General features: G+C 31.6%; 1 protein-coding gene across 1 annotated transcript; it reads left to right on the top strand.

Annotated features, from left to right (window-relative positions):
• Positions 1 to 9,183: 9,183 nt before the first annotated feature.
• Positions 9,184 to 13,726, top strand: LOC145092879 (UTP--glucose-1-phosphate uridylyltransferase). Its single transcript, XM_079030870.1, has 19 exons — positions 9,184 to 9,394; positions 9,504 to 9,551; positions 9,946 to 10,037; positions 10,249 to 10,339; positions 10,504 to 10,564; positions 10,642 to 10,719; positions 10,816 to 10,866; positions 10,972 to 11,045; positions 11,183 to 11,255; positions 11,356 to 11,413; positions 11,666 to 11,712; positions 11,805 to 11,903; positions 12,043 to 12,095; positions 12,484 to 12,559; positions 12,750 to 12,806; positions 12,940 to 13,023; positions 13,103 to 13,201; positions 13,300 to 13,476; positions 13,552 to 13,726. The coding sequence occupies exons 1-19, from the start codon at positions 9,327 to 9,329 to the stop codon at positions 13,576 to 13,578; spliced, it is 1,413 nt and encodes a 470-aa protein (XP_078886996.1). The 5' UTR covers positions 9,184 to 9,326; the 3' UTR covers positions 13,579 to 13,726.
• Positions 13,727 to 14,108: the final 382 nt, after the last annotated feature.

Raw genomic sequence — 14,108 nt, 5'->3', positions numbered from 1 at the left:
GAAATTTTTAGTCTTGAATTTTGGGACGTTACAAAAATATATTAAATAAATAAGAAAGTTTTACATAGACGTAGCGGGTAAACAAGCAACAAGCTATGCCGCAACCCCTTTTTGGATGACAAAACTAATTCATTTAAAAACATGTATAGATCTTGGAGTCAGTTGGATACTATTGAGTGACTCCACAACTTCTAACAGGGGCGAACGCAAGATTTTACAGTAGGGGTTGCACGAGAGAGTTAGGGATTACACGGTAGTAGAAAAAATAAAAATTTCGAAAATTTTCGAAAACTTTTCCACTGCGGCCAGAAAAGTTAGGGGTTGTCGATGCCACCGTGCACCACCCCTAGGTCTGCCCCTGGCTTCTAACGCAAGGAAACCGAAAGTATCAAATGCAAAGGATATAAATGTGTGTTGATTTTTCATTCACGCTTTTTCATGTTTTGTCACTTTGCTTGATACAACTTTTAAAACAGCTTGCCCCACATTGAAAACCCCACTCCCCAAGCCCACAAGAGAGGAAACCCTAGTTAGATTCACACATACATGTTTTCCTCCAGTCCATCCAAATACTAAAACATTAGCTGGTCTAAATGTTGATCTTCCTTCCAATTGGCCAGTCATAAAATTCACAGGTATCTCTTTCTTTGCAGAAACCCCAGCACGCCTAAATATGTCGAAAAGAACATCCCTAACTAGATCGTGTCGGTACTTGAAACTCGAGAGCTCTTTACAATGAACTACATGCTCCCCAAAGAAGTCCAAGCATGCCTTGCGACAAACGGGGCAAGTCTCGTCAGCTGGAAATAAAAGGATCATAAGGCGATACTTGAGGATGACACGATACTCCATTGACGCTATATGCTGGCCTACGTAACCCTTTACTGGTCATAAGGGTAAAATGTGAACAGTTTCAATAGTTCAGTAGCAAATAGAGAACGAAAATAAGTTTAGTGACTAAATGTGCAGGGGCGGAGATAGTAGGGGGCTACCGGATGCTTTGCCCCCCCCCCCCCCCCCCCCTCTTAATCTCTATAGAAACTTTAAAGTATATTAATATATTATGGATAAATTTGAAGCCCATGGGTTTGTTTTTGTAATGTTAAGCCCCTTCCATTTTCTTTTAAAGTTTCAATTATTATATAGAAAAGTAATGTGGCAATAAATATGACTAAATTAAATCTCTACGATGAACTAAAATATCACCGAATTCACCCATTTATCTAAATTGTTGATTTCCCTTCATTTAGTTTAATTGGTGTCATTAATAACTCTTTTAGCTAAAAACTTTTACCTCCGATTAACTAGTATAATAAGTGTTACTTTTATTTTCATTTAACCAACATGGTATATAACTCCTATTTATATGATTTTTTTTTCTTTTATAAAATTTTCACTATTGTCCGATATATTTGGGGAGCTCAATATAAGCCCCCCTTAACCTTGAATTTTGGCTTCGCCCCTGTAAATGTGAACAAAATCGAAAATTTGTTACATTTTCAAGTCATTATCCCTTGAAATATCTTGAACCGTATGTAGCATTCAGGTATTACAAATTTATGGAACCTATGGAAATCATTTGCTTGATAAAATTTGAACTTTTTGATCCAAAGATACGGCTCAAAGAAATTAATAATAATTATTAGATCTAAACTTATTGTTTTGAAACAATGTATATATTTACTGAAATAGATTTCAATTACTACAAAATAATGAAATTACAAGAGGAATGATAAGATAAGAAGTGACCGAATGTGGGCCGCTAATATGTTTCTGGTTCATAGATTTCTCAAAAAATATGTGCCGTTAATTATTTTATGTGTCTTGAGGAAGACATCAAGACAGTGACCGTAGGTGTACAACGTAATCCGTGGCTATGTTGGATTAGTAATGGAAGGGAATACGTGTTGAAAGAACATGATTTTTTTCTTATTGGACACGAATAAATTTCATATTTATGATCTTTTAATGTAATATTTAATTGAGTTGTGTTCTTTTTGAACAAAGCTTTGTAAGAAATATTCAAGTTTGGGTTAAAATAATGGAAAATTATCACCGTGGTTAAACTATCTTTCATATTTTGGTTTAAATGGTCATTTGTGACTATTTTTTGCATTCAAAAGGATTGTACTAATCCAACACCTCACGAGCCTTTTGTAACTAGCACCTCACGAGCCTTTTGGTTTAAATGACCACTTGCCCTGGAAGACGTCCATCACTTGCTCACGTCGTGAACACTGTGCTCACATCGTGAGCTCTGACACAGGTGGAAGTTCGTGCCCCGAACTTCGTAAATTCATATCTTTCGCATACGAGCTCCGTTTTTGACGTTCTTTATATCCACGCGTATGTGAGATTATGCTCTACAACTCTCGTTTAGACTCCGTCGGCTAATTTTGAATTTAACTTTTATTATATTATTTTTAGTAGGCCGGGACAGGAAAACTCCGTTAGAAATTCATAACTTCTTCATCTGACGTCCGTTTTCGTCTGTCTTTTTACCGTTGCATTACTATCGACAAGATCTTCGATTATCGTTTAGATTGTTTCGGCTAGAAATCACCTGATCTCATATTCGAACTTTGGGTTGCATAATGCTAAGTCGAAACTTCGAAAAATCATAACTTCCTCATACGAAGTCAGATTTTGACGTTCTTCTTATGCACGCTCTCGGTTTAACGTATTCTATGAAGTTCATTTAAATCACTAAGGCTAAATATTGCTCTATCGTAAACTCACTATTTACGTCATGCAGTGTCATACCGGTTATGTCGCGAAACTTCGACATGTCATAACTCATTCGTTATAACTCGGATTTCGACATTCTTTATATTTTCGGAATCCTCGTAATGACCACTACAAATTCATGTATAGATATCAGGCTTATCTAATATTTTATTATTCCGCTTATTTTTATTCTTAATTCATATAAGTCACACAATTAAGCATAAAACACATAATACTCTAATAATACATTTATATTATTTCAAAATGAGTTACAAAGGTTAACCTAGACTGTTACATCAATATTAATGCCTAGCCTAGAAACACGGGCGTTACAATTTTCTCTCCCTTAGGATGATTCCGTCCCCGGAATCACACATCAAAAAACAAATGCGGATAGCGACTCATCATGTCACTCTCCGTTTCCCAAGTGAGATTTGGCCCATTCGAATGTTTCCAACGGACAAGCACTAATTCGAACATCTTGCGTCGCAACTTCTTAGTCTTACGGTCAACGATTGCCTGTGGTTCTTCAATTAACCTCTTATTTTCATCAGTTCTTAATTCCGAAAGTGGAATCATGGCGGGAACTTCTCCTGTGAACTTCCTCAGATAACACACATGGAAAGTGTTATGTATTCCATTCAGTTCTTCGGGTAATTCGAGCTTGTAAGCTTGGTTCCCAATCCTCTGAAGAACTTTTAACGGTCCAATAAACCTTGTACTAACTTTCCCCTTTTACCAAATCTTATAAGTCCCTTCCACAGCGAGACTTTAAGCAAAACCGAATCCCCAACTTCAAAAGTCATCGGTCGTCTTTTCTTATCAACATAGCTCTTTTGATGATCCTGAGCTGCTAACATTCTCTCACTAATCACTTTCAAATTTTCAGCAGTCTGATGGACTATTTCAGGTCCCATCAATTGCTTTTCCCCAACCTCAAGCCAACAAGATGGCGTACGACACTTTTTTCCATACAAAGCTTGATAATGTGTCATCTTAATGCTCGAGTGGAAACTATTATTGTAGAAAAATTCTATCAAAGGTAAATGTTCATCCCAGTTACCTTGGAATTCCAGGGTACATGCTCTCAGCATATCTTCAAGCGTTTGTATCGTTCGTTCGCTCTGACCATCAGTCCGTGGATGGTAAGCTGTACTCAAACACAACTTGGTACCTAATTCCTCTTGTAGACTTCTCCAAAATCGCAAGGTGAAATGGCTGTCAAGATCTGACACAATCGTTAACGGAACATCGTGAAGCCTCATAATTTCCTTCACATAAGAATTCACAAACTTATCCATAGACCATTTTTCATTGGCTGCTATGAAATGCGCACTCTTAGTGAAGCGATCAACGACCACCAAAATCATGTCGTAACCATTCATTGTTCTGGGCAGTTTAGTGACAAAATCCATAGCAATGTCTTCCCATTTACCCATAGGCATAGGTAAAGATTCTAAAATCCCGTATGGTTTCTAATGTTGTGCCTTGACCAGCGCACATGTCACACACTCCGCCACGTACTTTGCAATATCAAGCTTCATCTTCGGCCACAAGTAATAGGGTGTCAGGTCCCTATACATTTTAGTGCTGCTAGGATGAATTGAGTACATGGTATTGTGAGTTTCTTCTATCAGAAGATCTCTTATTCCTCCTGATTTAGGTACCTAAATCCGATCTTGGAACACCTTCAGTCTGTGACTGTTTATACCAAACATTAACGTTTTACCCAAACGTTCCTCCTTTCGGTCATTCTTCTCTAAAGCTTCTTCTTGAGCTTTCTTTATACTCTCCACAATTGTCGAGACAACTACTACTCTCAACGCTCTTGGCCACTTTTTCTCAAGATTGACTTTCCGACTAAGAGCATCAACGACAACATTTGCTTTACCAGGGTGGTAATGTATCTCACAGTCGTAGTCCTTAAGTAACTCTAGCCAGCGTCGTTGTCTCATATTCAATTCTTTCTGACTAAAGAGATATTGAAGGCTCTTATGATCAGTGAAAAGTTTGCACTTTGTGCCATAGAGGTAATGCGTTCATATATTTAGAGCGAAAACTACCACTGCCAACTCCAAATCATGAGTTTTGCTTATTACAAGTCTACAATATATAATATATTTATAATATAAAAATTATAAAAGTATGTATATATATATATATATATATATATATATATATATCAAGGTTGTAATAATCGTTCGACGGTAGCTCGACAGTCGACTAGTGTTAAGGGATTAATCGGTCTTGGCGGGGATTAATCGAGGATTAATCGGGGACCATAGATTATTAATAAAATATTAAAATCAATTAAATATTAATATATCTTAAGAAAAACAAGTACTTCAAAATTAGAAACTAAGAAAAATTGTAATTTGGAAATTTGAAAATACGAAAATATGAACATTTTGGTATAATATTTGAAATTTTGAAAATTTGTAAATTTTGGAGTAAAAAAGAAAGTTGGTTTTTTGAATTTTTTTAAAATTTTTTGACCTTTTTTTTACTGTTTTTGATTTTTTTTTTTTGACTTTTTTCGATTTTTTTGACTTTTGTTGACAGATTAATCCCGCCAAGGCCGATTAATCCCGCTAAACCCGTTTAATCCTAAATTTCCGATTAATGCCCTAATCCTCGACGGTTGAAGAACGCCAAGCGATTTATCCACGATTAATCGCCGATTAATCCCAATTTCTGCAACCATGATATATATATATATATATATATATATATATATATATATATATATATATCAAAGTTGTAAAAATCGCTCGACGTTAGCTAGTCGGTGGACTGGGGTCAAGGGATTAATCGGCTAGGTGGATATTAATCGGGGACCATTATATATATATATATATATATATATATATATATATATATATATATATATATATATATATTTGAGTTGAAAGTCTTGATTCTAACCCAATCTTTTAGTTTAATCGTGTAGTGTCGACCAATTACTTACACGTGTCAGAATCGCTTATTCAAACACGATTATTTCGTGTCGTGTCAGAATTTGCCGGATATAAATATTTTATTAAATTTTGAAACCAAAATTATTAAAATAAATCATATGATTAAAATGTTTGAAAATATTAAATAGTTGAAGTGACCTGTCGAAAAATCTAACCACTATAATAGTAAAAAAATTTGAAAATGATTTTCAAATATTAAAAAGCTTTTTAAAAAATTAGTATTTAGAAATACTCTAAAGAGACTATTGGCGAGAAAAAGGTATGTGTCGTTTAGCAAATTATCTATAGAGTTCTAAAAATGTGAAACACAAGTTTCTACACAAAAGCAAAAAGTTGCGATATTTGATGGAGGTTGCAACATCTATGACAACAGAAATTTATCCAAGTTTAGGTTTATTCAGACATATTTTATAAAAGAACTCTATATGTACGTTGAAAGTATGTTATAAATTCTGTGCATGTATAACCTATTTTTGAATAGTTGAGATTCTTTGACTTATGAGCATGGCCGATTATACCAATTTGCATTATATATATATATATATATATATATATATATATATATATATATATTATTGATATTATGATTGCCTTTTCTGTTAAACTTGCTCGTAATGCAAAGATACTCCGAAACACTCCATTCTATATGTATTTTAATAAGAGTTAGGAACATTAGTATAGAATCCAATTCAATTTAGTTTTTTGTTTAAAAATCGATTTGGCAATAATTTAATCCATGAAACAAATATACAATATGTAATTATATTAATTGAAAAAAAAAATACTAAAATTAAAGATAATACTACTTAGAGCATCCATAATAGTAGTTCAATGAAAAATTGAATGAGGTGATAAATCTATATATTATTTAATGGATGAAACTCTACCATTGTTAGATGTCATATTGTCATTTGATAGATTTGAAGTTCAATGACCATTGAATTTTTCAATGGAAAAAAATAAAGTTTTTAATTCTTAATTATTTACTATAAGTTACATTTTGTAACATTCTATTGAACTTTGTAGAGTTTAATACATTGTAGGAAAAAAATTTAAGAGTTATATGGATTGTAAAAAGATATTGATTAAACTCAATGGAGTTCATTGCATTATGGATGACCAATCAATTATTTTTAATGTATCTAAAATACTATTTTACTAACACACTTTGATATCTAGAGTTAACCTACTATGAAAGTTGCTCCAAATTGATCATCATGACATATTGTAGCAAATTTACAATATATATATATATATATATATATATATATATATATATATATATATATATATATATATATATATAAATAAGAGCTCTAATTTTTTTTTTTATATCAATTTGGTGTTATTCCAAAAAATTGCCCCTGACCAATGTATCCAAAATATTATTTTACATATTTTAATATCCAGAAAGTTAATTGATGATGAGAGTTGTTTGGAATTTAGACTTACTTGTTAATGACATCTAGTTAAGCGGTATCAGTTATTATCCTTCATTCTTGAAGTTGAGGGTTTAAATCTCGTTATAGACATAAGCGGAATTAAGAAGTACTTTAGGAGTAAATTAACTTTATCGTTTAAAAAAATTGGTTATGCTTTACAATTTAGATCCAACTTTTAACTTTTATTACGAACTAGTATTTGAGCTTTCGCTCTGCCGCGGGTATTTACGTGTTTTAAATAAGAATTGATTAAATCGGTGTAGCATATCACATATAAGACGTAAAAATTATTAAAAAATTAAGTTCAAAAAACTTTTGATTAAATCTTGGAAGAAAACAGTAAAAAAATTAAAATTAGGGAATAAAAAGATGAATGTATGAAAAAAAACAAAGAAGAAAAGCACACTCTTGAAAATTGTAAAAAAACCTAAATATTTGATCGAATTTTGATATGTGGCATAATGGTTCCATAAAACAATAAGTAATATTTTTTTTTCTTGAAAAATCCAAGTTTTAAAATTTATTTGTTGTATGATAATAGGCTACAAAACAACAAAAATTTATAAGAAATAAGTGTAGATGATTTTACCAAAAAAAGAGTCAAGAGAGTATTTTTATAAGTTGTATGGATTGTGAATAAAAGAAAAAAATGAAAGGGTCATTTCTGTAAATTTGTATTCAAATTCAGTATAATTCGATGATTTATGAATTTAAAGTAAAATTGTAAGGGTTATTTATATAAGTTAAACTTAAAAGCAATCGAAAGATGTGAAGTCAGTCATACGAAAACCAGTTTAACAACGTGTACAATGTGCATCATAAGTTATACTATTAGCTACAGTGGTTTTACACACAAAAGAAAAATTACATTTTGTATATATTTATAATTTAGTCTCATTCTTTTTACAAATATTCCCCATCTTTGTTTTACAACTTCGGTTTTACAATTTATTTTACAAACTAGTTTTGTATTAAAATTGATTTTTTATTTTTTATTTTTTTTGTTTTCTTTTTTTAAATTGGTTTTTACAAATTATATGTAATTTTGTTTATATGAAAATGATAAGTATTATATGAATTAAGAAGAATTTTAATGCATCCGATTAAAAAATACAAATGATTCTGATTTAATGTTGAGTATTAAAAACATTTGTAAATTAAATAGCTTTAATTACAATCAGAAATTGATTGATTGTCTTGATCCAATGATAAATTTTTTTATATTCACAAAATCCTTATACTAATAAAATAGTAGTTTTTTTGCCATGTGTCATCATATTAGACATCTTAATCAATGTATTGTCACTTATCAATCTATTAGTTCTTTATTTTGGGTACCTAACCTCATCAAACTACGTCATTTTGCACTAAATTTTCATTGCAATCATCCAAGGTTCTTAAACTTCATCCCTAAACTTGATTTACTTCAAAAAAATTTGGAAATTCATCATTATATTTCTCCTACATCCTTTCATTTGTAGCGGTAGGATATGAAGCCCATCAGGTGGTATTCGATAGAAAGACGTGATGTAAAAGAAAAATATCGGTGAAAGTCCAAAGATTTTGGAAGTAATTAAGTTATGGGTTTGAAGTTGAAGAACCTTAGACAATTACAATGTAAATATGATACAAACCGATGTAGTATTATGAAATTAGGTACCTAAGCTTATATAAAGTTGTTAGGTATATTCACTTTACCCTTAGGTTTGGGCTATTATTTTCAGGTCCATAATAGCCATTCCGGACAGAGTCCTTAGTTTTAAAAAAAAAGTTTATTAATTTTGTTAGCTATAAGCAAAATATGGTTAGATTACTAGATTTCTCTTTTTATATTTATCTTTTATACTAAAGATTTTTTTAACTTTGTTTAGTGAATTGGTTATCAATCAATCGACATGGCGTACTAGTGGCGCAACACCACCGTCGTGCCACGTCGTTTTGATCATACAATTATATTCGCCTGAATATTCTTTTTTTGATTTATATGTGGGTGTGAAAAATACATTCCCATATGACCCTTTCCTGCCACCTGTTTCTACATATACCCGATCCACACCAACTTCAGTTTTACGTCTCGCTTTCGGTTTCTTATCATCACTCTTTCTTTCCTTCCTTCCTTCTAGATCAAATCTCAATTCTCTCCTAGATCCAAATCCCACTATTACATTGCTGATCTACAATGGCCGCTGCTGATACCGAGAAACTAAACAATCTTCGATCTGCTGTTTCTGGTCTCACTCAGATCAGGTGTTTACCCAACTTTCTGCATTCAAATTTGAATCGTGCTTCAGTTTTTATTAGTTTTTAGTTTCTGGATCTGAATTTGATTTTTTGGTTGATGTTGGACATTTTGCAGTGATAACGAGAAATCTGGATTTATCAACCTTGTCTCCCGCTATCTAAGGTACTGTGTAAAAAATTAGCGTTGGTTAGAGTGTTTTTCATTTTCGTTTGTTGTTTTAGTGATCGGTGTATTGGTATCGACTTTCAAATATCAGTGACCGATTTGCTTTTGTTTCGAGTTACTATTTTCCCAATTTTGAGTATCAACCGGAAATCGAACAGTGCAGATTTGTTTATCGTTAAAATTCGTTAATAGTGGCATTTTGTGTATTTAATCATTTCATAAACATTCGAAAATTCTAGATTTGTTTACCATTTCAAGTAGAAGAGAACAGGGGAATGGGGAAACTGGAAATAAACTAGATGTGTTGAAGCGATTGCTTATCTTATACACTTCTCTGTCAAACTATTCATGATTCGTTTTTATTTTCTGTTTTCGTTTCATGCAAATTCAGTGGCGAAGCACAGCATGTTGAATGGAGTAAGATCCAAACGCCAACCGACAAGATCGTTGTGCCCTATGATACCCTGTCAGCTGTTCCAGAAGGTAATATATTTGATCTTCTATTTGTTGCAAACTGAAACTTAATCACATGCAATGAAAGCACTAGTTTTAATCTTTGATTTGTAATTTGATTCCACTCTATACACATTACGATCTGGCATAACTTGGTACCATTTTATGTCAAGTGATAAGAGTGTATTCATGATCAGGCATCGATGCATCTATTTTGAAAATTTTGAATTAATTGGTGCAGATGTTGCTCAAACCAAGAGTCTGTTGGATAAACTTGTGGTGCTAAAGCTTAATGGTGGCTTGGGGACTACAATGGGATGCACTGGTCCAAAGTATGTGATTACTTCATTTACATAATAGTGCATTAAAAGTCTAATCAACTAATTAGTCTCTTCATTCCATTTTGATTTATATGAATATTTCATTATGAACTGATTAGCATTCTTTCTTTGATTGTTACTTTTCTAGCATTTGACTCATCTTGTTGTTGATGCAGATCTGTGATAGAAGTCAGAAATGGATTAACTTTCTTAGACTTAATTGTCATCCAAATTGAGGTACTTCACATTTAAACAAACACATGCACATCTATACATCAATCATTCTATGCTAACCCTTTTAATTTCCTTTGTAGTCACTCAATAAGAAATACGGGTGTAATGTACCTTTGCTTCTAATGAACTCTTTCAACACACATGATGATACCCAAAAGGTAACTAGCTAAATTTTTTACTTTCTACATGACTTCACTTAATTCTTATCTTGTCAAACATTAACTTAAATATCTTTTGTATACTTTTCTTTCCAGATTGTGGAAAAATATTCTGGCTCAAAAATCGAGATTCATACATTCAACCAGGTTCACAACATTAATTTTTTTTGGAATACAGAGTAGTAATGCTTTCAGTAACTCGTACCTTATGCATTTACAATTGTACCCTGTTCTTTCTTTTCATTTTTACAGAGTCAATATCCTCGATTGGTTACTGAAGACTTTCTTCCATTGTCATCCAAAGGAGTATCTGGCAAGGATGGATGGTAATTCAAAAACTAACCTGTCAACTAATTTTTAATTTCATAAAAAAAATATTTTTTATTCCCTTTTTTTAGTTTAGTAAAAATAATAAAAAACCATGAATTTTATTTTGGGACTTATAGATATCTTTGATCTAAAGGTACCCCCCAGGCCATGGTGATGTTTTCCCATCATTAATGAACAGTGGGAAACTTGAAGCACTATTGTCACAGGTTATTATTTATTTTTTATTTTTATAATTTTAGTTTATATCATGTATATATATTTGTTTGGTTTTTATTTATTGGTATCATATATTGTTTTTCATTACAGGGCAAGGAATACGTGTTTGTTGCCAACTCTGATAACTTAGGAGCTGTAGTTGATTTGAGTATCCTTACCATAAACTTTTTACTTATATATATATATATATATATATATATATATATATATATATATATATATATATATTTGTGTAGATTATTGTAGAATGTTGTAATAAGACAAAAAGAAAGTAGGATGCTATAATAAACCAATAAATGAAAGTTTGTTGCTATTTTTTTTGCATCTAACATTTTATTTAATTAAGGCTATGAAAATATATGTCACTTTCATCATTGTTTTTCTTAATTCACCATTATAGAAATCCTAAATCACTTGGTCCAGAACAAGAACGAGTACTGCATGGAGGTATTTCTCCGTGTTTCATAATTCGCATTTAAATAAAAAAAAAAAAAAAGAAAATTGTGTTCTTTTGTTTAATTTGTTTATGGATTTAACAGGTAACACCAAAAACATTGGCTGATGTGAAAGGTGGTACTTTAATTTCTTATGATGGGAAAGTGCAGCTTCTGGAAATTGCACAAGTTCCTGATGAGCATGTGAGTTATTATTATTATTTTCTTTTTCTTTTTATGGAAAGAAAATAGCAACATACTTTCATAGAAAGAAGAGGTAACTTGATTTTCCATTTTTTTTAATTATTGTCTGATTTATGATATTTTTTTTTGTTGTGTACAGGTGAATGAGTTCAAATCAATTGAGAAGTTCAAAATCTTTAACACCAACAACTTGTGAGTCCTGAATGTTAATAAAAATTACATTTTCACTCAATGTAATTGTCCATACAATTTCATAAAAGTTAAATGATTGAGTTAAGAGTAAATTACATTTTCAGTCCCTGACTATAGTTGATTTTTACAATTTTGGTTCCATTAGGTTTTCTCTTGCAATTCTAGTCCTTATTTGAGGTTCTTGTAACATTTTTGGTCCTTGTTCCACGTAAAATGACTATTTTTAGTCCCTGAGTAAAATAGTCATTTACTTGGAACAGGGACCAAAATTGAAAAATCAGCTATACTCAAGGACTAAAAATGTAATTTACTCTTGAATTAACTATTTACAATTGAATCCTAAAACTTTCTGTGGAATAGACATTACTGACCCTGTAAGTATTTCCAGGTGGGTGAACTTGAATGCTATTAAAAGACTTGTACAAGCAGATGCACTTAAGATGGAGATTATTCCAAATCCAAAGGTACTTCTTTTATACCATCCTACTTTCATTTCTTCCTATTAATGTCCTAATAAGAAAAAAAAAATTATAATTTTTTTTTTTTTTTTTATAAAAGTAGAATATGTTGTTGTAATAGAAAGATATGAAAGCAAACAAATAAATAAAAGTACATTGCTATTTGAATAACGAATATTATTTATTCGGTTTACAGGAAGTCGAAGGAATTAAAGTTCTTCAGCTAGAAACAGCAGCTGGTGCTGCAATCAAGGTATCATCATCATCATCTCTATATTCTTCTTTAATTCCCCCCCCCCCCCCCCCCCCCCCCCCCTTTTATTTATTTATTTATGATTTTATACAAATATGAAATGTTTTACTAATTTTAATTTAATTTCAATCAGTTTTTCGATAACGCGATTGGAATCAATGTTCCCCGCTCTCGATTCCTTCCAGTGAAAGCAAGTTCAGATCTGCTCCTTGTTCAGGTTTGATCAAGAGCATGCATCTTTATTTATATATATTTATATGAATATGAATATTTTTTTAATTATTTATTTATTGTAGTCTGATCTTTACACGGAAAAAGATGGGTATGTGGTCCGTAATCCAGCTAGGACAGATCCAGCAAACCCTTCAATTGAACTGGGTCCTGAATTTAAGAAGGTATCGTTTACTTTACTTTACTTTACTTTCATTTATTATATTAATTAATTAAAAATAATTTCCGTAAATGAAAACCAAAAAAAAAAATGTTTTCTCAGGTTGGAGATTTCTTGAAGCGATTCAAGTCCATCCCCAGTATTATCGAGCTGGATAGCTTGAAGGTTTCTGGTGACGTGTGGTTTGGATCTTCAGTTGTTCTCAAGGGTAAAGTTGTCATTGCTGCAAAGTCCGGAGACAAGTTGGAAATCCCTGATAAAGCCCTAATTCAAAACAAGGTCATTTCTAAATTACAACTATTTTCTTTGTATGATTAAAAAAAATATTTATGAATTATGATTTGATTGTTGCAGGAAGTCCATGTTGCTGGTGATATCTAAACAATTTAGGTTTTGGTGGGAGAGGTTTACATTACTTGGGTTTTGTTTTCCCTTTTGGTAATAATAATAATTTGTGTAATATGTGTTTTTGTTGTTAGTAGAATAAATCAAGAATTTCTATTTTTATCACACATCACATTCACTTTCACATGCGGCCTTTTCTTTATATATATATATATTAAAAAAAAAAGAAGAAAAAAATATTTGTGCTTGGAGTTTAATGGCGTCGTTTTTGTCGTCATTTTAATTGCTGAATGGTGGTTTTGTTTTGTTGTTTTTAGCCCATGGTTTTTGAGTGGATATTTTTCTAGTTCTAAAGTAGAAAGTGAGATAAGGGGGTAAGGTTAGGTACTTAGGTACAATACAAATACAATGACTTTTTTTGTGTTTGTTATTAATAAATGTTTTGGACTCATTTATTTGTAGGCCAACCCCAGCCCACCCACGATATTTGACAAGTGTAAACCTTTTATCACCCATAATATATTTTCTTTTCAAAATTTTGATTGACATAGTAAGTTTCAGCTTTG

Source organism: Lactuca serriola, chromosome 3, assembly GCF_051521515.1.
Source record: "Lactuca serriola cultivar US96UC23 chromosome 3, Lser_US96UC23_V15, whole genome shotgun sequence".
In the NCBI taxonomy this organism is placed as follows: Eukaryota; Viridiplantae; Streptophyta; class Magnoliopsida; order Asterales; family Asteraceae; genus Lactuca; species Lactuca serriola.
This window is presented reverse-complemented; position numbering and strand designations above follow the sequence as displayed.